The sequence below is a fragment of the Acinonyx jubatus genome, chromosome D4, assembly GCF_027475565.1.
Source record: "Acinonyx jubatus isolate Ajub_Pintada_27869175 chromosome D4, VMU_Ajub_asm_v1.0, whole genome shotgun sequence".
NCBI classification, from domain to species: Eukaryota; Metazoa; Chordata; class Mammalia; order Carnivora; family Felidae; genus Acinonyx; species Acinonyx jubatus.
The window spans coordinates 46,192,513-46,216,959 of NC_069391.1; the positions used below are offsets into that span (position 1 = coordinate 46,192,513).

The following is a 24,447-nucleotide window of genomic DNA, read 5'->3' on the forward strand; positions in this document are numbered from 1 at the left end:
AGCATGAGAAGACTGAATTGGGAAGGATGAAAGGCATTTGCACTCGTGTGTGTGTGTGTGTGTGTGTGTGTGTGTGTGTGTGTACTTTTTAAAGTAAGGTAAATTAAAATAGACCAAGCTCTAATTCTGATGTGCAACACTTAGGCTATTGGCTCTCGTATATGTAAATGTAGTCTTTAGAGGTCTGGGGTTAAAAATTGCAGCATGTCAAGTAAAAATTCTTCTCCTCCTTAGTCACCATTTGTGACTGTGCTAAATGTAGTTTAACACAGCATCTGCTTCCGAGGCCTTGCATAGGCGCGGACAGTCATGATTGGGCAAAGTCTACATATTGCACTTTTCTGTCCAGAGTGTTCTCTTTTCATGTGAAGAAGCTCCCAACAAAACTGTGTACCCTTTTGTTGCCTTTTTAGACATGGCTTAGCCTAACCTTTAACCGAAAAGACAGATAGGCAATTCTCTATGGTAACAATTTCATAGAGATATTTTCCTTTGTCTAACAATAACGATAATTGGTATTCACTTGGCACCTTGGAGTTTGTGTGACTAAATAATATGTATATAATTAAAGCTTTTAAAGAAAACAGACCCATTTACCCCATCCCCTTACTAGAGTATAAATAATTTAAAGGCTAGATGTCTTTGTGGTTTGAGTCTTAAGAATTTTTCTATGTTAAAATGTAGCCTGTGATTTCATATGTACCCCCTTTCAATACTTCAACCTATCGGAGATCTATACTGCTTCTCATTAACTCTTGGAAATATATATGTACATACATAAATAGGTTCTATATGCACATATGTGCTCACATACTTGCCTCGTTGTTCATTTATACAACGAGGGGACTTGCACCAGTGTACTTTTAGAAATCCTTAAGCATTTATTTAAAATGTGCTTTACTTGGAGCGCTTAGGTGGCTCAGTTGGTTAAGCATCTGACTTTGGTTCAGGTCATGATCTTGCGTCCGTGAGTTGGAGCCTCCTCTCAGGCTCTGTGCTGAGAGCTCAGAGCCTGGAGCCTGCTTTGGATTCTGTGTCTCACTCGCTTTTCTGCCCCTCATTCTCTTTTCTTTTCCCCCCTGCTCATGCTCTGTCTCTATGTCTCTTTCTCTCTTTAAAATAAACATTAAAAAAAAAATTTTTTTTTTAATGTGCATTACTTTAGTGACCTTAAAATAACTTGCAAAAGTTATTTTGACTTTTGACTCCTTTCCCTGTTGGAGAGGTATCTGAGATCTGGGATTGGGCGTATGTGTCTGTTTTGGATATAATACACAGACTGGGTCTGAGGTTAAGAAAGGCCTTAACTGATCTGTAGTGTATAGTATTAACTTTGTGTTCTCTTCTCAAGTATTAGCTCTTACACACATTCTTGGGCAGGAGATTAACCAGAAATTTCTTTGTGATCCTTTCCCTCAGCACCCCCACCTCTTGGTTGGAATCACTAGGAGTAAAAATAACACTTTAACTGAATGTCAGTTCTTACCCTAGCAGCCTCCCACCCCGCAAATCTCCTCTTGAAATGTAATAAATAACTAGGAGTTTAATTACCGTAAGAAGCCACAGATGTACCTAGGTGGTGTTTTTTTGTTTTTTGTTTTTTGTTTTTTCCTTTTCCAGCTGGGATGTAGCTTTTAAAGAAAGCTGTCTTTCAGGGAGGAGGGGGAAGAGGTGGACCAAAGGAAATAAAGTATCTTTCTTAGTGTGAATTTTGTTTTTTAAGATGCTTCAACTTTCCATACTAAATAATTCATAGTCATGTTTCTAAATCAAATGTATGTATCTCTTGGGAATGTCAGTACTTTAAACATCAGTTTAAAAGAAAAATATTTTATAGGCGAATACCAGTGAGATGATCTCCATTTCAGAGAGGAAGGAAGCTGGCCCTTTGTATTGATCAAGGTTTATGCTCCCACGGTCCTTTGTCCTACAGGGGGCAGGTTGAGAACCCTTGTTCTACTCTGCACAGTGCAGTAATGAATTATAAGATTTCTATGTCCGAGGATAGCTGCTCTTTATTTTCAGTTTTTCTGAAGTCCAACAGAAACATTTGTAGCCTCCCAACATTATTAGGGAAATGTACCTTGTTTTGTTGACATTTTAGATGCCTTTATTTTGGTATAAGCCAGTAGGGATTAAATACTAACTACAGTTTCTGGCTTTCTGTCATAAGTCTTGTTAAATGGCAGTGAAGAGTAAAATGTTAACCTTAGTGGCCAGATGGAGTATTGTGGCCCTTTATAACACTTGTGAGTTAAAAATATTTGTGACCATAAACCTTCCTTGTCTTCATTCCCCTTAAGACTAGGCATAGTTTCTCTTTTGGAGTTTGAATATGACTGTATTTTAGTGTCTGTATCCTACAGGAGAGCTGTGTTTTTTAACCTACCTAATGAAAACCCTCAACTACTGGGATTAATTTGAGGATTTCCAATCAGCCTTTCACAATTTGTTACTACCCTGAGGGGTTCCCTTTAGCCAGTGACTTTAGTGGAAGAATGTGAAGTTAATCCAATTTCTATGTTGATTACTATGTTAACTGTCTTAATTTAGCAATTCAAATTTATCTGCCTATACCAAACAAGAACCCTGCTACAAAACTGTGGGAGTAGTTGATTTTATTCTTATTATGCTCATATCTCTTTTTGGGTTCTATAGCCAAATAATGGAATGGAAATTAATTAGGCCCACTGAGGTTAGGATGAAAGAATGAGGTTGGAATGATTCATCACTGGAAGGTAGTGTTTTCCAGCCTATAACCAGCATTGAGTTAACCCCTGGCTTAACTTGCACTGTTCTGGAGGTGAATAAATGGCTCTTTTGAAGAATATGTATTGTAAAGCCTATTTCCACTGCACAAAGCATAACTTTCATTACTGTCATCTGTTTTGTTTTTAAACTTTTGGGAGGAATGTTGAGATATTAGTTTGAATTCTGACAGCTTTAAGGGGGGCTCTCAAGGGTTATGAATCAATTCCTGATGTACTGTGTTCAGTAGTTGTGTCTTTCAAGTTTCTCTGATTTAAAAAATTTTTACATTTGCTGTTTGCAAAAAAAAAAAACAAAACTGAGTAAACTTTAAAGACCTTATTGGCTTTATTCAGTGATTCCTGAATTGGGCAGTATCCCATCTAGGAGACAGAAAGGAGCTCTGAAGAACTGGATAAAATGGGAGACTTTTATAGGCAGAAGGGGACAGGAATAGGGAAAGAGTGGATTTCCTCATATTTCTCTGGGGGACAGAAGGGGTAGATTAGGTGGATTACCTCACTAGTGCTGACCAGGAAATTGCAGATTTACAAGTTTAAGGTTACATTCCTGGGAGAGGTTGAAGTTGTAATTAGGTTCGGTATTAAGTCTTGGTTTCCTGATACGGGACTTAGCACAAGTGACACTATTTTGGACCTGTTTTTTTCTCTCTTTTAACAATGCCCCCCCCCCCCTTTTGATGACACTCTCATGTGATGAAAGGAAAAATGTAGTACAAATTCAAGGCGGGGTGACTGGATGCCTCAGTCAGCTGAGCATCCTAACTCAGATTTAGACTAAGGTCATGACCCGAGGGTTGTGGGATTGAGCCCTGAGTTGGGCTTGAAGCTGAGTGTGAAGGCTCCTTGAGATTCCCTCTCTCTCCATCTCTGCTCCTTTCCCCCGCTGGTGCATATGCTCTCTCTCAAGAAAAAAAAAAAAAAAAAAGAAAAGAAAATTAAATGATTACCACCACTCTCAGCTACTGCTCTGAAGTTCTTGAACTTCTTGTTGAACATCTGTGTGGTATTCATGGCCATGATGATTTTTGCTTTTAATAGCTATGATGTTACAAACCATTACTTCAGGTTCACAACTTTTAAGTTGGTCGTTCTCTTGTTTACTTTTTTAATGGTCCTGTTTTAGGGAGATCATTCTCTTGGTGCTTAGCAGCTGTGGACAGGCATTTATAGCTTTTCAGAGAATATAGCATGCTAGGGAGACTACTATGATTATTATAAGCAGAAAAATTCCCATGTTTGGAGTGTACTTTGAAGCAATGGTGTCCAAGAGCCAAAGCAATCAAAATCAAGTTAAGTCAAAGAAGGGATCGAAGGATTCATTTTTCTAAGTCATGGGGCTCATATAATCTTATGTCACTGAGTTTCAACTTCCCAAGAAGTGTTAATCCAAGATTAGTAGGTGGTTTTAGCTATAGCACAGATATCTCCTTGCTGAGCTCAAAGATAATTAAGGGCTGTCTTAACTATCAAGAACAACTTTGGCCAGAAAGTCTTAAGGATTTTTGCTGGGCACCTGTTGTTTTAGCAGCAGATTCTGCAATACTTTAAAGAGTTGAGGAGGAGGTACTGACCATAGCCTCATTTACATTTGTCTCTAGCCAGTGGAGCATTGATCTGCCAAACGAAGCTAATTCTGAATCATGAATGCCTCTTGGTAATTCCCATTTGAGTCTGTGGCCTAGGACAGGAAAAGTAACAACCATGGAGGCCTGTAAAATTTTAGAGTCTGGACCACACAGGTGGTTTTATTCTGGTTAGCCTTGCCTTTATGGCCCTTTCTTCATGCAGAGCTGGACCCAAGGTTCTGGGAAATGGCCTTGGGCGGGGGCGGGGGGGGGGGTCCTTAGAACAGATTGGAGTTTTTCTTGATAAATCCAGCAGTCTGAAAGTTTAACCCCCTTAGCAGTGGCCTGGGAGATAGAGATGATGGTGTTCTCTTTCCAGCCCAATGCCAGGGTAAAGAAAAGAGAAGACGAAAGGGTTTCATGTTTAGTTAAAGTATGAAGTCTTGATTCAGTGTCGTGGGAGGAAGCAGTCTACATTGATGTCAGCTACTTTTCTTCCTCGGCAATTTGATTTGAAGGTCTCCAGTGTTTGTACGGGACCACAGATGTCAGGTAAAGCTGCCTTTAGCTGTGAAATATGCGCCTGAGGTTTCAGTCCCTGAAGTTTGGCTGCTATCTGGCTAGTAAGGAGGACCTGGTATACTTTCTTTCTAAGGGGATTTTAGGGATGGTCTTTGTTCTTAGTGATTCCAAATCAGAAAGAGTGGAGGGGCGACTTGAAACATTGGTTTGGAGAGTCATAGCCAAATATTTGAGGAAACTAGAAGAATTTAGGATCTAGTCCGTTCTACATGTTTATAGTCTCAAAGACAATAATGGGATTAGAATTTAATATCAACAGAGGTGTAAACAGTTTTTCTCTCTATAGTTACCCCTATCCCCTCTGCCCCGGCAGAGATTATTACAGTAAAACTCATTATTTGTATTTAACTTGGCCTGACATAAATGCAGCAAGGAGAGTGGTTGACCATATGAACTCTTTTTAAGACTCCTTTGCTGGAACTTTTAAGCAATCTTCTATTAGATTCTGAAAAACCTGTGACCAAGAAGCCATTCTAAGGACTCGACTCTTCGTCGCATCACATTTTACCTGTAATACCATTCCACCCGTTGCTTTGGTAATTTGGTTAGTGTTTCCATTTGTGTTCAGGTGCAAGGAGGAACAGATTCTTACTGAATTCATGTAAATCTCTATGCTGCCATGAAAAGGATACTCCAGAGTTTCTGAATTTTGGAGAGATTAGGTAGGGAGAAAAAAATAAATGTTTTCTCTTTGTTTACAAAGGTATGCTTTACCAAATTGCTGTAAGTCATAGATTAAGAAAATAAAGTTTTCCTTAAATCTACAAAATCAAAATAATAAGGAACCAACAATATTTTGAGACAAAAATCATAAAAATTAGAGTCACCTTTCATTAATACTTGTTCTGCTTGAATCCAGTTTTCCCATTAGTTCTGGTGATTTTTACCCAGTTAAGTTTTATCTTAAAGTTAACAGAAACTTGTACTTGTCAAAGTGCTTTCCATGAATCTCCTTGAAGATGAAGCACTTTACAGGAATTCTTTTGCAGAAGCATCAGAGTAAAACAGTACCTCTGCAAATGACAAAAGTCTTAAAAATGATTTCATGTTTTATAGATCTGAGTATTCCATCATGATGGAATTGACAAGGAAATTTGGTTATTTTTGTGATATACAACATTTAAGATAATACCTGGAATTATTTAATTTTTTTATTTTAGAGAGCACGAGTGGGAGCGGGGGGAGAAAGAGAATATCTTAAGCAGGCTCCATGCTTAGCGCAGAGCCCCATGGAGTCTTTGTTCCCACAACCCTGGGATCACGACCTGAGCCTAAATCAAAAGTCAGATGCTCAACTGACCGAGCTACCCAGGTACCCCAATAATAACTGGAATTATGACTGATAACATTATACTAAGATATATCAGATTTCTTGGAGTTTCGTATGATTTCGGGAGTCCTAACATCCTGTCTATACAAATACAACATAAAAAGGCTTTGTATTCTTGACAATGCTTCCCATGTAATTTTATCATGTAAGTCTAATTAGTTTAACATCTCTCTTTTTATAAGGACAGAAGCCATATCTTTTGAGATGTTCCAGGGATCCTCTGAAAAATCCCAAGTTAGTTTGAGGTCAAAAAGACTTCATTTAGAATTTGATTTTGTGAAATTTATCAAAAATATCAAAAAGGTTTTAAAACATTTGGTCACGTAGGATCATAGGTCACTTTGAAACAATACTTAACCATTTAACCATAGTGGTGATTAAAGATTTTGAGTGCAAATACAGAAAGTTAAATGATTGTGAAAAAAAACCTTAGCTTTCTTTTAATAAGGAGGACTGACTTTTCAGAAATAATCAAGGACCTGATAAAAACGACATTGGAACAGAAAATTACTGTGCCAAGACATGAAATTTTTGTTTTTCAGGCAGTCTGCTTAAAAGGTAAAGAAAAACGTTATCAAAATTTCTTATCAGGAGAAGACCAGTAGTCCAAGAAAACTGCCTTTTTAGCAGTTGAAGGAAAATAAGTTTTAGTTTTGTATAAGTACACTACTTGTTTTAAAGCTTAACTTTATAACTTTTATAATAAATTCATTTAATTTTAATCAACTGATCCAAACAAGATAGGATTCACTTTTTCTCTTCCTGACTTTCTATTTAATTTGTCCTTTATTTTCCCTTATTCCATTTTTAAATAACCAATTTTACTTTGGGACAAATTTGTCTCATTTTCCCTTCACAGAAACCCATTTTCAAACCTCATGCCTTTTCTAACTGAAACAAACAAAACCCGTATCCTATTTTCCTTGAATACATTAGTTGTTTTCCTTATTATTTCTGGTAGATTTACTTACATATGTTAGAATTCTTAATGTTTAAAAGCCTTAATTTCTAGGGGCGCCTGGGTGGCGCAGTCGGTTAAGCTACCTACTTCAGCCAGGTCACGATCTCGCGGTCCGTGAGTTTGAGCCCCGCGTCAGGCTCTGGGCTGATGGCTCAGAGCCTGGAGCCTGTTTCCGATTCTGTGTCTCCCTCTCTCTCTGCCCCTCCCCCGTTCATGCTCTGTCTCTCTCTGTCCCAAAAATAAATAAACGTTGAAAAAAAAAATTTTTTTAAAAAAGCCTTAATTTCTAGTAAAAATAAAGAAGTACACAACTGTGAATTGTCTTTTAGCATTAGAATTCTGTGGGTTGGCAAACTTACACTTTTTATAATTTTTGGAAACATATGTTTCTCATAGTAAATTTCTCAGCATGGCACAAAACGTGTTTACTAATAGACCCAAAATATCTTGAGTTCCTCTGTAAAGGAAGCCAAAAGTGGATAAGCCTATTTTTAGTAATTAATGTTCTTGTGTTTTATCATATTTACAAATGATTTAGATATTAACCACTCATCACTTAATTTAGTTTAGCAAAACTGTAAGATTTCAGGTTACCAAGAAGATTTGGGGAGACTATTAAAAAATTTACCTAAGAACGTTTATCTTGCTTACATCTATTTAATTTACTTGTCAATAATTATGTTTAGGTTACTTACGAAAATTTCATCATACCAAGTTATTTCTCTTGCCGACAGGTTTTAAAACCGAGAAAACAATGAACTTATTTGACAAATAAATCCAGGTAGAATAAAAGTTGTATGTCTCTGTTATATTCAGTGTTGATAACTCTAAAGATGTGTTTATTTTAAAGAAACTTACAATTAGCTTTAATACTGAATATTTTCCTAGATCCATGAACCTGAAAAATAATTGAGTCAGTTTCTTGTTATATTTATGAGAATTTTAAGAATGCTTTAATTCATATAAGCGTGTAGTTTTCTTTGTCAGTTAAATAGAGTTCTTTTACAAATTAATTTTTGGCACTATCATCTGGAGGTAGAAAATACCACGTGTATAATGTGTAGACACATATATAGACAGATGCAAACAGAGACCATATAGCTTTTTTTTTTTTAATTTTTTTAATGTTTGTTTATTTTTGAACCTAAATCACTCGCGCGCGCGAGTGTGAGCATGAGCAGGGGAGGGGCAGAGAGAGAGGGAGACGCAGAATCCGAAGCAGGCTCCAGGCTCTGAGCTGTCAGCACAGAGTCCCATGCGGGGCTTGAACACACGAGCTGTGAGATCATGACCTAAGTGAAAGTTGGATGCTTAACTGACTGGGCCACCCATACAGCTTCTATTTTAAAATTACTGCTGTGAATCAGATGTAATAGTCCAAAATTCAGTAGTTATGAAAGAAGTTGGATCTAAGTTGTTCTGGTAGGTAAGATAAATTGAGATTACTTGCTCAGATTGCTAAAATGTTTTACTAATATTTGCTGGGAAAACCTGTGAAAGAATTTCTCATTTTGTCCAAGTTTTAATTGACTTTCCTCTTTTGTGGTGGTTGTTTGATAAAAATAACCTTCCTGAAATTTGTCCATTAACTTGGCAGAGTTTTGTTTGTTTTATTTTAGGGTCTTGGAACCTTTTTAGAGGTAGAAAGACAGTTTGAGACAGGATTACTAGAATGAGTACTTGCATTAGGAAGGATAGGGGAGCAGTAGGAGTTGGCATTCATCTTGTGGTCTTGTGTTTTAGATAGATACCTATTGTGTCTTTAATTTGTCATTAGCATTTTACAATGAATCTTTCAATGAAGCTATTTTGGAATCTTGAAATCTTTGGAGGCTTCTGCACAGGAGTTAAAATAGGTATCTCATTCTGTTTGCTTAATCTGGGAGCCCTTACTTTTAAGTGCACCTCTTAAGTGATTTTACTAATTGGAACATTTTTCATAATGGCCACTGGAGTTTCCCTGCTGGGACTGACAGCAGTTTGGTAGGACCCTTTGCCACAGTGGAGTGCAAACCACATTTCTGCCCAGCCATATCTGCCTCAGATGGAGTGTGTGCAAGCCCATATTTCTGCTCTGTGGTATTTAGGGCCCCTAACTTGATGGTTATCAGGCTAAGTTCTCTGGATAACACACAATGAGGTTTCCTAATTCTAAAATAATTTAAAAATAATTTCCTTATTTTTAGTAAGATTTTCTCATTTTTGTAGGTCTTTACAGCTTCTGGGACAATAGTTCTTAGAACTTAAAATAAGTAGGTATGCTAGAATGTGTCTTGATTCACTTTTTAGAATGTAAAGATCTCTTTATGATTTAGTTTTTTAAATTTGATTTAAATTTTGTTTTTATCTAAGCCTTTAGATCTCTTAGAGCCAAACTAATAGCTGAAAGGTATGTGCTGCTGGATTGGGAATTTTGTGATGTCTTACAGTGTTCCTCATTACATGGAAATTTTCTTGAGGTTAGCAGGTGACCTACCGTTAATCCAAACATTTATTTAACCAGCTTAACATAAGCTAGGAGTCTTTGAGTTAGGTGGTGAGGGCTCTTAATGGCTTTCAAGTGCTTCACCTGTATACACCAATTTTTGTGGTCTCCCCCCCAACCCCCGAGATTCCTGTTAACAGTAGTCTTTATCTATACAAACAGGACAAAGGTTCACCTTAACACACTGGCAGTAGCCAAGGGATGTTCTTGCAGATTGGCCAAGAGACACCTGCAGTATACCACCAGCAGTTCCCAACCTGGAACTGGGGAACGGACTAAACCAGCAGACCTTAAAAATGAGAATGTGTACTGGACTGGGTTTCCAAAAAGGGAAATTGTGGACTGAACCAGCGGAAGGGGCTTGGGTTCCTGGTGGAACCGTCTGCTGGTACAAGCCAACCTGCCCCCAACTGAAAAGCCAGTTAGTTTGGGAGCTTGATGCAGGGAGTGATGTTCAGAACTAAGAGGAACTTACCCATGGCCTTTAGGAATGGTGAGAAAGACCTAGAACTCAGGGGTTTGCAGGTGCTACTCCTGTGTTCCTCGTAGTCCTGCGTGTCATCAGAAGTTAGCTTACACATCTTGTACTGCCACCAAATCAAAACAAAAAATTCAGCTGAATAAACTTCAAAGATCTTACTGGCTTTATTCAGCTATTTCTGTATTGGGCAGCATCCCATCTAGCAGGCAGAAAGGAGCTCCAAAGAGCTGAACAAAGTGGGAGTCTTTTATAAGCAGAAAGTGACAGGGACAAGGAAAAGCATGGGTTACCTCATCCTTCTTTGGGGGATAAAAGGGGTCTGTTTGGTGGATTACCTCACTAGTGCCGAACAGACAATTCCACATTTACTGGTTTAAGGTTACATTTCTGGGAGAGGTTGAAACTACATCAGATTAGGAATTAAGTTTTGGTTTGCTGATGTGGGGCATAGCACAGGTGACTCCCATTTTTTAGTTCCGTAGTTTAACATACTGAATTAATCACTGAACTCTTCTGCAGTGAATCCATATATAGAATGAATAACTCTTGATTTAATATTTGTAAACTCAGTTTTCATGTGTTGGATGTCCTTAAGGAGACTCCCCCTCACGCCACCCCTGCCCTTTCTATAGAAAGCCCTTCTGTTGCTTAGTCATCTTGTATTCTTAGTGCCCACATCTTAATAAACGCATTGGTGGTTGGTGAGCCTGTGAGCATCTAGAATCAAACCAGTTCCTTGATCATGGATTTAAACAGTTTAATGATGTAATTAAAGTAATACATTAGTAACAATTTCCTTCTGGGTATATCCTCATATTCCATATACCTACCATATATCCTTTAGTATCACCTTGGTTGGAGTCACTGCCATTCTGGGTGGATTCTTTTTGTTTTTTTTTAATGTTTTATTTATTTTGAGAGAGGGCTGTGCTGCCAGCACAGAGCCGGATGCAGAGCTGTAGTCCACAAACCATGATCTGAGCTAAAATCAAGAGTCAGATGCTTAACTGACTGAGCCACCCAGGCACCCTGAGTCATTGTCATTCTATACCAGGGTTAATGGGAGTTGTTTCTCGATAGGTCTTCCTGCTTCCAAAGTGGCTGAGTCCTCCTAGACAATCATACGTGATTTGTTTTTATAAGAGCCACATGCTGTTGTTCTCAAAATCTTCTTATGGTGGTCTCTGATGGGGTTCAGGACACACTCCCTGAAAATAGGGAACCTTGGCATATTGAGTGTCTGAAGTTGCAGGAGTTTGAGAACATAGAAGCAGAAAGGTCACCCTGCCCACCACCCTGCCTTCCTCCCTGAAAGAGGTCATAAAACTCTTCTGTGAAAGGTATCCTCATAGTCCTGGGAAGGAAGAAATTCTTAGCACCAAGCACCAGAGACTGGGAATTGGGGGCTGAGAAATAGTACAGACAAACCTTGTTCAATTAACCCTCGTCTTCCTAGTTACTTCATCACTTAATACCCCTAGCCCCAACCCCTTTGCCTTGTCAGGTCTTCACAAAAGTACTCCTTGTCTAAAATGTATAAAAGCTTCCTGCTCTAGTCACTTCTTTCAGTCTTTATTTTCTTGCAAAGGTTCCCACGTACATGTAAAAAGTTCAATAAAATTTGTATGTTTTTCTCCTGTTACTCTGTCTTTGCTAGTCTAATTTTCAAACCCAGTCAGGGGCCCTAAGAGGGTCAAAGAAACCTTTCTTTTTCCCTATACCTCCAAAGGCTTCTATGGTCTGGCCCTACTGCCTCATTGATTCCTATCCCTCTTACTACATTTAGCTTCAGCCTAGCTGGTCTCTGCCTGGAGTGCTTCTCTGGACATCCCCATGAGGATTTATTTGTTTACTATTACATTTCTAACAAATAATCATAAATTTGCTTCTTACAACAATGCAAATTTGTTCTATTCTGGTTCTGAAGGTCAGAGTTCCCCCAAAGTGGGTCTCACTGGGCTATGAGTAAGGTGTTGGCAGTGCTACATTTCTTTTGGAGTCTCCAGGGGAGAATCTGTTTCCTTGCCTTTTCCCGCTTTTGGAGGCTGCCCGTACTCTTACGTTGGTGGCTCTCTCCCATCTTCAAAGCCATTTGAGTCTTTTTCATGCTGCATTACTCTGACACTGACCCTCCAGCCTTCCCCTTCCATTTATAACAACTCTTCTGCTTACACTGGCCCTACGTGGGTAATCTAGGATAATCTCCCCAACTCAGAGTCATTTGATTAGCAGTCTTAATTCTGTCTGCAATTTAAATCCCCCTTGTCATGTAAACATAACCTTCACCAATTTTAGGGATTAGGATGTGGACAGCCAAGGTGGGCCATTATTCTGCCCAGCACAGTGGCTAATTCCTATCTCTTCCAGATCTTGGTCAGAGTTCACCTTCTCAAGGATGCCTACTGTTTAATGCTGGAAACTACCCCTCTCTTCATTCTCAATCCCTACTTGGCTCTACCTTTTTTTTTTTTTTTTTATTCCATTCCTCACTTCCTTATAGCAGTTATACTATTGTCTTTTATATGTTCATTTTCAGTCTGCTGCACACACCTCCTATTGCAAATGTACACTCCAGGATTCATCTTCATTACTGTATCTCAAGTACCTAGGACAGTCGTTAGGTCATGGGACTTGTGTACAAATGTTTGAATGAATGAATGAATGAATGAACGAACGAACGAACGGTGTGTGAATCTTAAGCAAATCTTTTTCACCAGAGCTTTACTTTTCTGTTGCCTAGCAGGGATACCTGAAATGGACGTAGAATGAAGGGAAGGACTTGGGACTCCTACATTCATTAGCTTTCCTTTCTAACCTCAAAGGTTTTAGTCCTGCCAGCTCTAGAACTACAAAACCACAGAAAGAGTGGCGTCGGAAACACTCTGTTGTCTGTAGAAGCCATAAAGGGCCAAGAGACAGAGAAATGTTGGTGTTCATTGCCAAAGAACATTCTCCCTGTGACTCCTGCAGCTGTTCAGTGTATTGTCTCTGGCAGCTCTTGGACCCTTGTTAGCCCAAAAGCCAAAAATCTGAGCTTGACAAGGCTGAGGAATCCATAGAGCCTATGAGGCAGCTAACAGGTATGGGGGTGGGGTGGGGAATTGACAGAGATTTTAGGTTTGAGGAAATCACATGAAGTTTAAAACCACAAACCTGTATTATTTTAGGAACCACAAAGGAAAGTAAAGAGGTTTAAAGAAAACAAACTAATGGCTCATTCCTGTAGTTGACACATCAGCCCCATAATCTTAATGCTTGGTTGAGTTCTTCCCTTGGCTTAAATATATCCTGAAATGCTGGAATATATCCTGGAATATATCCTGAAGCTGGAATATATCCTGAAAATGCCATTTTAGTGGTAAAGATGAAAATTATTATGTGGGCATATATCTGCTAGGTAGATGGCCCCATCAGTTGCTTACCCACGCTTATATGTAAGTTCTCATTACTCCACTATTTTGAGTGCTTTAGCTCCCTGCCTGGAGTTCCCCAAAAGAAAATGCTTTGGGGCCAATGTTTCTGTCTTTATTTTGGTAGTTTCTTAAACTTTAGAGACCAGTGCCTTCTGCTTACCTTGTAACTTGGTCTTCAGAGAGGTTTGTGGTCAGAGGAAAGGCTTTGCACTACCCTGATTTCTCCCCTGGTGCTATGCTACTGAGAACCTGCTAGTTTGCAAATAAGTGTCCAGACCAACATCAGTTTATCCAAGCTGGATCTTTCAAGGTGTGAGAGAAATGTTTGCCCTTGACCTTGGCCATGATTCTTTTTAGAGATGTTACCTTTTATATTTGCTTAAACTTTTCTAGTCTGTATCAAATTAAAACCATTTGAGATCCATAACTTAGTTTTGATGCTTTTTAAAGCACCTTTGTGTTAGAAGGTCTGTTTATTTTTCCTCACATCTACCTCTGCTTCTGCCATTTTCCTCAAGTTACACCCAGATTCCAGACGCCACATTTCTGTAATCCTGTTGGCCAGAGGCTTGGATCACATTTATTCCATGTTTTTGTCTTGGCTTCCAGCTTTTTTGTAGTTGGCAGTTTGGCACGATAGACTCTTGAAATAAAAGTACACAACTGATCAAGGTAGTTTCTTTTTTTATGCCGTTTAATAAGAATTTGGATTGTAGTGGGTAAGGGTGGCTGATGGAGTGCGCCAATAATTGAAAATATGCTTTCATAATTATCTCTGGTTTGAAATACTTGAGGTGAGAGAGAAAAAAAGCTAAGTTTGCATGCCTTTAAGGGGGGTCATTGCCCTTTCATGCTCAGCTTTAAAAAAAAACCAAAAAACTGTTCTTATCCTTAGGTATATTTTCAAATGCTTACAACCAGTGATGTGGATGTGTGGTGGGTATGGCTGGGGGCCTTCTAGACAGATTGAGTTGCATGAGCAAAGCCAGAGAATGTATGGCTTTGCATGTACTGCGACTGTTTGAGGGACAAGGAGTGGTTCAGATACTTAGGTGCTTGAATACATTGGCTGGTTAAAAGCAGTTGTAGAAGGTCCCAGATGCTTATACTGTTTATACCACAAGTAGTTTGTACTTACTTTGATAGACAGCAGGGAGCTATTGAGGGTTTAGGAAAATCCATTAGGAAGTAGTAGTGTTAGTGTGGATTAGCCTCATGAGGGACCTTTGGGAAGGTTGTAATTCAGTGGTTCAGATGAAACATGAGGGCCCAGAGGTGGACAGCAATCTATGACAGTGGAGGAGTCTAGGCAGTTGGACAGGCCTCACCAGGGGATGTGCAGTGGTCTTTCAGTGGTCCTGCTATGACTTTAACCTGAGGTCTGGTCCCCAAATCAGTTGGGATCTAGGTCTTAGAAACCCTTTTTTCCCTTGCAGACATTGTACTTAATGAAGAATTCTCAAAATATATTTAGGATGTTTTTGATTAAGTCTATCTTGTTTGGTGGCTGTCTGCAAGAGGTTGAAAATAGGAAAGAAACTGATGAACCTTAGTTTTCAGAACTTTGTATTAGGAAGTTTGGAAAATAGGGAGTTTTTCTTTTCTCTCACGTGACCAGAAAACTGTTGTTCCCAGATAGGCGAAATGGAGCGATAATATTGGTTTCCTAAAATCCATTAGTGTAAGAAACTTTAGAAATGAAAGTACACAGAAGGCAATTTAAGTAAAAAGGGGAAAAAAAAATCAATTAAAAAAAAAGTCTTTATGGAGTTTTGGAAATAACAGTGAATGCAAAGACAGAGGTCGTCCTTCTTGCCCCCCCTCCCCCCAGTAAAATCATGCTTCCACCAAACTAACACCTCCCCTATCTCTTGGAGCCCAGGGAAAAGTTTAGAATATTCTAGATTGATCTTTGCTAAGGTGCCTTTTCATAAATTATTACACGGAGAATAACAGGAGAAAAAGCAGTCTTAACTGGCACAATTGATGTCTAAATTAAGATGTGAACATATATTGAAACAGTATTTTTTAAGCTTTAAAATGAATGGTTTTGTGATACTGGAATGTGGCTTCCCCCCCCCCCCCCCCCCTCCAAAGGGTTTCAGAGCCAATAGAATCTATAAATAGTGCAGGCCGGTTGTCTGTGGTAGATTGAGTAGAGCAGAATCGCCTGTCCTTAAGTGAAGGGGAAGTAGCTTTACATTTTTAGTAACTGAATTGTTGGCCAGCATAAAGGTAAGGGCCATGTGAGCAACTTATTTATAACTTCCCATAAAGGTATGTGTCTGCCTCAAGCAGAGAAACTGTCTGGGGTGCTTGAAATGTAAAAGTGCAGTAGAATCATTTTCCATACACAGCCTTCCTAGCTAGTTGGTGCAATAAAGTGATTGTTCACATCCCTGGGGCTTTCAGAAAGAGGGGTGTCAATAGCTTAGCTTATTAGCGTCACCTCCTATGGAATAGAAGGGACTGAGGCCATTAAATGTGAATCTGTGGTTTTATGTAGTGAAGAGTGTTGAGATATTAATTCCCAAGGGTATTCAGGACATAAATTTAAGCCTGGTTGAACCTTTTGGGTGTGGTCCTACCTCTACCATGTGGGCTAACTACAATTAGGTTCTTGTCAAAATATTTCATGGGTATAAAAAGCACTTTATTTTTTCACAGATTAGTTCAACTATAAGTAGGTTTTTTTTCTTTTAAATAAAAGACATAGAATCAAACTGAATTCCCTGGTAACAGTGGGAGAAGGGAAGAAGTGTAAAACATTTTCATGGCATCCTGTAAAGTGCATGTTAAACTGTTTTTGTAGATGCCAGAAAATGGAATCCATTGTTACATGTTAATTAATGTCATCACTCGCATCAAGAGTAAATCACTTTACAGCCAGGTTTAACTCTATGGATGAAATTTTTATAATCATAGACACCCAAGTAAAATATGTTTTTGGCCCTCCTTTGTTACTCATTGTCTATTTTCAGAGACTTGAGTTTTTCTGAATATTCTGTTGACCATTTAAAGGATCTGCATATATGGCTAAAATGTAAACTTTGGCTTTTGTGCCAATATTGTGGTTCTGTTTAGTATTTGGGCAAGTTGTAATAAGTGGTAAATGGCTCATTAACTATATTGGAGGCCTCATAGCAGCACTAATTTCAAATCGTGCTGCGTTTACAATTTACATATTAAAAAATGTTCACTTGATTTCGTTCAGGGACAAAGCTGACATCCTGTATAAGCATTACTCCAAACAATCCTGTTTATTGGTCCAATTATTTCAATTGAAAGATGCTGGTTTACTGCCTTTTCGTATATGTGAACAATTCTCAGTGAAACTGTTAGAGATCAGTTGGACTATAGTGGCAGAATAACCTCACAGGGTTTCAATTCACTTTTAATTTTGAGTCCCAGGATTAAGGATCATTTATAGTATAATGTAACAGTGTGGGCAAATATAGCTTCCTTTAATGCCTCTCTGATATTTTGGGGAAAAAGCACTTTTACTCAAAGCATTCACTTACGAATTGCATGACAGCCTTTTCTCACTATAAATTTCATTCACATTTCCTTCCTTCTCCCACATTCTTAAAAGACAGGACAGCATGCAGTGTTTTGCTTCATTTTATCTAAAATTTTTTTTTGAGATGTGGTTTAAGGTAGTTCTTGAGGATAGATGTCAAAGTAACTAGTTAATGCTGTTTGAAAATCAGGCTCTTAATTAAAAATGCTTAATTTGTGCAAGAAAACTACATGTTAAAATGAATTTGGAAAGATTAGATTGGAATTGCCTCAAATTCAATTAAGCCACACTGCATGGACGTGCTGGGAATATCAATACAATCACTGTAAATTTTGTACAAACTGATTTGTTGCATTATCTTGCTCATCTAACATACGGTACTTTTTGTGTCCATATTGCAGACGGCAACTCCAAACTAACATGGCAGTCAGACTGTGTGATGTGGCTTCTCTGCTTAGAAGTGGTTCGTGGGCAGCAGAGCCTTGGACTGGGGTCTGTGGGATTTTTCTTAAATTCTGTAGGCTACTTTTTTTTAGCATGTTGCAGGAGTGCTGAGGCCATACCAAACACTTGAACTTTTCATTTGGCATATTAATTATTCTTACATTTAACCTATTGCGGTATGGCCATCATTAGGATTTAAAGCACATTGCAATTTTAACCACAGTGGTATATGTAGCATCAGAACCATGCTTTTGTATGTAACTTTTTATAATCAAAATTAGGATTTAGTGCAGACTCAAAGAAAAGAGTGACAAGCTTTTTTAAAAAAAACAAAACAAAAAAGTTTTGGTATGGTCTGAATACTAAGTTACCGTAATTCTTTACATTCTGTTTACTATGTATTTTTTTGGTTACTAAATTTTGAAGTTATTTACAATTCCTGATGCTCAAAAAAAATTGTTGAAATTGTAAATCTGGCTGAAAATTATTTGCCCAGTAACCGTTGAAAGAGTTTGCATTCTGTGAACAGTTGTGTTGAGCCTATCAATGGAATATGCATTATTTGTAAAATATAGCACATTAGTATCATTTTATTCTGAGCAGATGGTCCTATAGCTGAGAGATGCTGTAATTTTCAGCACACACAGCCTACTGCAGCTGTTCACTTGAATGTTGGCTTAGGAGCTCATTCTTGCCACCTGAACATGGAAATAAATGTGCAATTAAGTGAGGAGTGTTTGTTGTCCTTGCTAAATCCTGCTAATTTCAGTCAATGAACACTTTATATTTCAAATGCCATCCCAATGAGTTAAGTCCAAATCTCATATTTGGGGTTCACATAGTTTCTACACATACTCTAACTTTTGAATAATGATTTGTTTTAATTGGCTTTGGCCACTCTAATCTTGAGACTCTTTTGTCTTCATAAATGCTGGGCAAAGGTAAATTCCATAAGAGTTGTGCTGTGGAAAGTGACCCACAGCTAATATTCTGCAGACTGGAACAGTTCTGCTTTATTAGGAAATTTGAAAACTCCTTTCTCAGTTTCAGATAAATTTGTTAATTATAATAAAATGCATATCTTTTTTTTTCAGATTTTTTTTTCTTACAGATTTCCAAAGATTTATTTTCCCTTACTCCTTTAAGTATTTCCTGAGAACACTTAACCAAGAGAGGTAGCATGCAACTTGTAGAAAAACCCATTTCTTTGAAAAGGAAATGAAGTCACAGAGAGTTAGTTTGTTTGATATTTCATAGGTGGCCTGGATTTTGTCTCCGATTTTTTATCATGATAGCACTGATTCTTGTCCAGTGTGACCAGTCTTAATCTGGTCGGTTGACCAATCTCAATCTGTCCTCTGCTGCCTTCTTTTATAAACATCTCTTGGCAGTAGAGATTTCTTCCTGTATGCTCCACTGTTGCGCCCTTTTATTTTTCTTACACAATATGCTTTTTAAGAAAAAAAAACAAAAAAACAAAAAAACTTTTTTCTCTTGTAACACTCTTTCCCTCTACTTTGCTTTTTAAAAAATTTTGCCTTAAATTCTTTGCCTTTTATATGTAAAGAAGTTCCCTAAAACTAGCATTCCTTCAATTCAGAATTGTCAGTTTTGAGAAGTTGTTCTTTGTGGAGATGAGAGATGCATTGGATGAAATATAAAGGATAATTCTTTTAGTGATGCTTTGATTTTTGGATTTCCCCCACTCTTGGCTGTCCAAAGTAGATAGCTATTGGAAGATGGTTTTAGAAAATTTGGGGCCGTGGTTTGTGACTCTTTTGCTTAAAGAGCATAGCATTGATTTTTAGGAAACTAGATCCAGATTTTCTTATTAATGAGTAGATTTTTAGAGTAGCCTGAACAGTTTGAGGCCATTTCCCCCAAATCTGCTACTTATCCGGTATTTGGAGTTTATAGATACTTTATTACCTGCATTTCAACAGGCTTATGTGCTCAAATGAAAATTCCTTGGGCTGGTCTGTTTGCAAAAGTTGAAATCTTTATATTGTTGTTTTGGTGGACTGGATAGGTTTTTGTTTTTTTCCCTTTTAAAGTCACAGTTGAGACAGAATGCCATACTGCATTGTTTGGGGATTTTATTTTGATGCTGTAGATCAGTTGCCTTGTTGGTGATCTTTAGCTGCCAAGGTTGACAAGAATGGCTTGTTAGATTCTACAAGGTACACTAAGTATGCCTAGCTTCTTTTCCAAGTTATCCTACAAATCCTTTTCATGCCCTAACACTTAACATCTGATATTTTTCTTAGTTCTTACCAACAGAAGAGGTATAAGATATTGTCAATCAAAAACATTTTCAATATGTAACCAAAACAGTACATGTTGACAAATTTATATTTTTTAAAATACTCTTACTCCTTGATTATAAGTTAATGGATGTCTGTCAGTTTTAGAATATTGAAACTCTTAGGCTAACTTGAAAATCTCTTCAAAGTTAGGAAGACCATTTTTTGGTTTGTTTTTCTGATAGCATGTTAAACACTTCTGTCTTGTAGTATGTATTATATAGTCAGGGTTTAATTCCATGCCCTTTGGTACTAAATTTTCTCGAGTATGTGGACATTGCAGGTGAGTAAGGGTATATGAGTAGACCCAGAATGTGGTTCTAGAGAATGTTTAACATTTAAATTGTGCTTTTATGTGCATGTATGGAATATGTATGTGAAAGTATAATTGTGAACTTAAAATGACTAGCTTAATATATGAAGTAGAAATTAGTGTAGGCGTTGCACTTTTTGTTGAAGCTTTGTTGTAATTTCAGCAGAACGACTTGTATTTAGTGACACATATTTACATTCTTGGTTGGAATCTCTAATAGTTTATGAAATATGAATTCTGACATTTCTTATTTTCTCTGTTTTTAGCAGGTAATTGCTGCCATGGAAACACAACTGTCTAATGGGCCAACTTGCAATAACACAGCCAATGGTCCAACCACCATAAACAACAACTGCTCCTCACCGGTTGACTCTGGGAACACAGAGGACAGCAAGACCAACTTAATAGTCAACTACCTTCCTCAGAACATGACACAGGAGGAACTAAAGAGTCTCTTTGGGAGCATCGGTGAGATAGAGTCCTGTAAACTTGTAAGAGACAAAATAACAGGTATGCAGTTTTGTATAGGTTACTCACTTTTAAAGGATAATGTTTCAAGTGTGAGAAAATAATAGGTTTTCTTCTAGCAGGTCATTCAGTGATGCAGTTCTACACGTCTAGATACTCTGTTACTGACTACATCAGCAGCATGAAACTTTGGTTTTAGAGTTTTGTTTTCCTTTTAAAGCATAAAATATTTTTTATGGGCAGTATATGTTATAACTAGACTTTCATATACCCTGAACTGTATAATAACATCTTTGAAAACTGTTTTAAGAATGTATGGGACAGAAAGTCATGTTGACCTTTAGTTTTAGTTCCTGAGCTTATATGATTTAGCATTTTAACAATGAGTTCTAAGAAGAATACTCTGTTTGGAAGAAGGAAGAAACCTCATAAAATGTCTTTTCCCTTAAGTCTGTATAGTCCTGCTTATAATATATATGACAGAGTAAATGGTAGTGTTCACATTGTCAATGTATAAATATTTGTACTGATATAATTCGAGTGCACTAGGATCTAATGTTTTGTTCCTTGATAAGTAAAGGAAAAGGTGGTGTAAGAGTGTTTCTCTTATCCTAAAGATAAAAACGAAAGGATGGGTAATTTGGCCTTTGATACTACATTTTGAATATTAGGTAGTAGAAAATATCCTTAGAATTTTGTAAGATTCAACTAAATTCTTAGAAGAAGCCAAAGCCTAAATGAGGAACATGTTCTTGGGATACAAGAGTTAATGCTTCCGGCAGGAGTTGTTTTCAAACATGGAAAATGTGTGAAGTGTACAAAGGCTTTCTCATGCTCATGTTAAAATTGGGTGATGGTGTATATGAAATTGCTTTACATGGCTTGTAACTCCTACTATAAAACTAAATATTTGAAATGGGTAAAGAATACCTATAGGCAGTGTGAAGAGTTGGACCGGGAGTCTGAACTTTAGTCATGTAACTGTGGACAAGTCAGCTCTTGGCCTCAGGTCTCCCTTGGTAAAATGAGGGAGAGGGCAGAGAAAAGGGGTCACACCTAGGGAATTTCTGAGGTCAGTTTTTACTTTGTCTGAATTAGTACCTTTAGCTGTTCTTTTTTCAAGACAGCAGGGCTTACTGTCTCCAAGGTGAGTAAGTTCTTAGAGCTGTCATCTGGGCCTGGTCTCACATACAAATTGAGGCTCACAGAGAGAACTTATTTAAGTAAAACCTGGTTGTCATCAGTCCATACAGAGTAATTCTATTTTAACTAATTACATTACTTAGTTGTTCACCACGATATCATCAGGAAGATTTGTTTTTTTGTTTTTGAATGCTGATAATCAAATGGATAGTATTTTTCCATTTCTTTTTCCAAAATCCATCTGAGCCTCATATGTGAAATTTATGAAGAAACAGTTTTTGAAAAGTTGGAAACAGTATAGAACAACTGGCTCTTAGATTTGTCTGTCATGACACTGAGTTTTATTACTACCTTTTTTAGCAAAACAGTATCTTTATATGTGAGTTTTGCAACCTCTTTGACATAAATGACTATGTGTTAAATGGCATAAAGGCCATGACATCAAGGATGTGATTTCTGGTTTGATTGCTTAGTAGCTATCCCTACTGTTAAAAAACAAAACAAAATAAAACAACAACAACAAAAAACCCATGAACTAGGTATATAAAAGTTGCATTTTTTGTTATGATACTGAGAGTTTATGAAAGTATGAAACAAATCCTACGTCATTTGTATTAGGCATCTACTACAGAAAACATCTCAAAGACCTTTATCTCTCATCTCTGGTCAGTCTTGAATTGTGTTATTCTTTCTGAAGTCTTTTACGAGAACTGTTTTATGGTGCAGGTGGATAAATTGGAATTGTGTGTTTTTATACCCTTTGCCTTCCTGTCTTTAGTGTGATAAATAGTGGTGGTAGAGCCGTAGTGCATGGTGATCTGAAGTATATGGGTAGATACTGGCAAAGTGCATTAGTATTTGCTGTCCATTTCCTTGACCCCTCACCAACACCCTCCTGTCTTTTCAGTAAGATGGGGCCAATTAAGTTTTCCACCATGGTAAAATTTCTGTTTAAAACCTCTGGTAAGCAAATGGAGTACCCAGGAAAATCCATAGTGAGCATGAGGGTCAAAAGATGTTTTCTAAACTTCATTTCATGAGACACAGCCGTACTTGTTCTTTAAAACGAATGTTCCATTGACAGACAAGTTTGAGAAATGCTTCCCTTGATAGTTTCCTATTTAAGAGCCAAACTGCAGATCATCAGCATATTACAAACCACATATTAAAATCCTGCAGTAAAGAAACTAGTTTTCTGGCCTTATTTGACCACAGAACTTGTTTTAGGGGATATCTCCTTAATACTAGATTTACATTGAGCATATAAAACTTTCATTTAATTATCAGATAGTCTGAAACTTCTCTGTAACCTGTTGATAACAGTAAAGTATGTGCAGGTTTCAAATATGAACATCCATGGTAATGAGCTGTATAATGGATTAAAAAGTTGAGTAGGCAAGTAAGAACACAAAGGAACTCTTCTAGTGGCCCTGTTTTGACTTAGCCCACTGACATCTTCTTAGTATGGGTTAAAACAGTGTTTGGAAGGGTCTGACTCATTTAGCTGCAAGCATAGATTACCTCAGATACGTTGTTTTTAATTCTGAGTGTCTTAGTAAATATTTGTATAGAACAAAATAGTCCAGTAAATGGTAGGTTTCTAAAACTGGATTTTGAATGGTTGTACTTTACAAAGTGGGCCTATATTTCTAAGAAGCTACTATTAATACATCTAGAAAGATTGAAAGAATGTGTGAGGATTTGGACTCTGCCCTGTGGTGTTTAGCATTAGCCAATTTTTGTAGTTTCTCAGTACACATTTTTAGGGTTAAATTTGAGTTCCTGGGTCTAATTATCCAATTTATCCTACCTCCCCGGTAGCTGCCAGGCCAGCTCTTTGTATTCTGTTTTTGTAAGAGGCGGGCATTAATTGTTCGGGTTGTAAGAAAACTATGAGATAACTCTTTGGGAAAAACATCTAAGTTGTTCTTTGTCATTTTTCTTAAATCTTCCCTTATTTAAATAATGCCGAATTTAGGAAACTGTATCTCAGGTAAAAAAAAAAAAAAAAGGTCTAGTAGGAAAGTGTGTGCCTCTTTCCTAAATCCTAAAAAAGTGTGTAATTTTTAGATTGTTTTGGTGTTGGCAAATTAATGTCACTATTTTGATAGGATGAGGATTAGAGCGCAATACATTGAGAAACCTCTTCAGTAGTAAATATAGTAATCTTCTTTTTGGCCTACATTCTATTTATTATGTTGTTTTTCAGGCCCTTTCTTTGGTTTTGTGCCCAGCTTTATGCTTCATCCCATTTCCTGTCTCTAGGCATTCGTCATGAGAAGCCACTGCTGCTTGTATAGTTTAGCTGATGTCGGTCCATCTCTTTTGAGTTTATGCACTTCAGAGTCCTTGACACCTGCTGATGCTGCATTCTAGAGGAGTGAAATAGATTTTAGGATGCAAGGAATCAGTAATAGAATGTTAGAATCAGAAAAGTCCTTGAGGTGACCTTAGGCAGCTCCCTCACATAACAGGTGAGCTGAAGCCCAGGTTTGTTTAAATGACTAATTAGTCCAAAACCACATGGCTATTAAGCAGTAGAGTAGGGACCAGAATTCTGGTTTTCTATTTTTTCCTGGGATATTTCCTCCTTGCCTTTTGTTGGAGGCCAGAACTCATGAAAAATTAACTTCAGGACTAACTGATGAATTTATAGTGAGACCTCTAA

The 24,447-nt window shown here is 37.6% G+C and overlaps 1 protein-coding gene across 13 annotated transcripts in view; it reads left to right on the forward strand.

Moving 5' to 3' along the window:
• ELAVL2 (ELAV like RNA binding protein 2) overlaps nt 1-24,447 on the forward strand; it is a 201,184-nt gene that overhangs the window by 114,800 nt on the left and 61,937 nt on the right. For 7 of the 13 annotated variants that reach the window (XM_027039236.2, XM_053205031.1, XM_053205032.1 and 4 more), the window contains 2 exons: nt 17,510-17,600; nt 20,435-20,678. In XM_027039236.2, the coding sequence (XP_026895037.1) occupies nt 17,529-17,600; nt 20,435-20,678 (316 nt within the window). In that variant the 5' untranslated portion in view covers nt 17,510-17,528. The remainder of the gene's footprint in view (nt 1-17,509; nt 17,601-20,434; nt 20,679-24,447) is intronic. The other 6 variants (XM_053205029.1, XM_053205030.1, XM_027039240.2 and 3 more) reach the window with 2 other exon arrangements.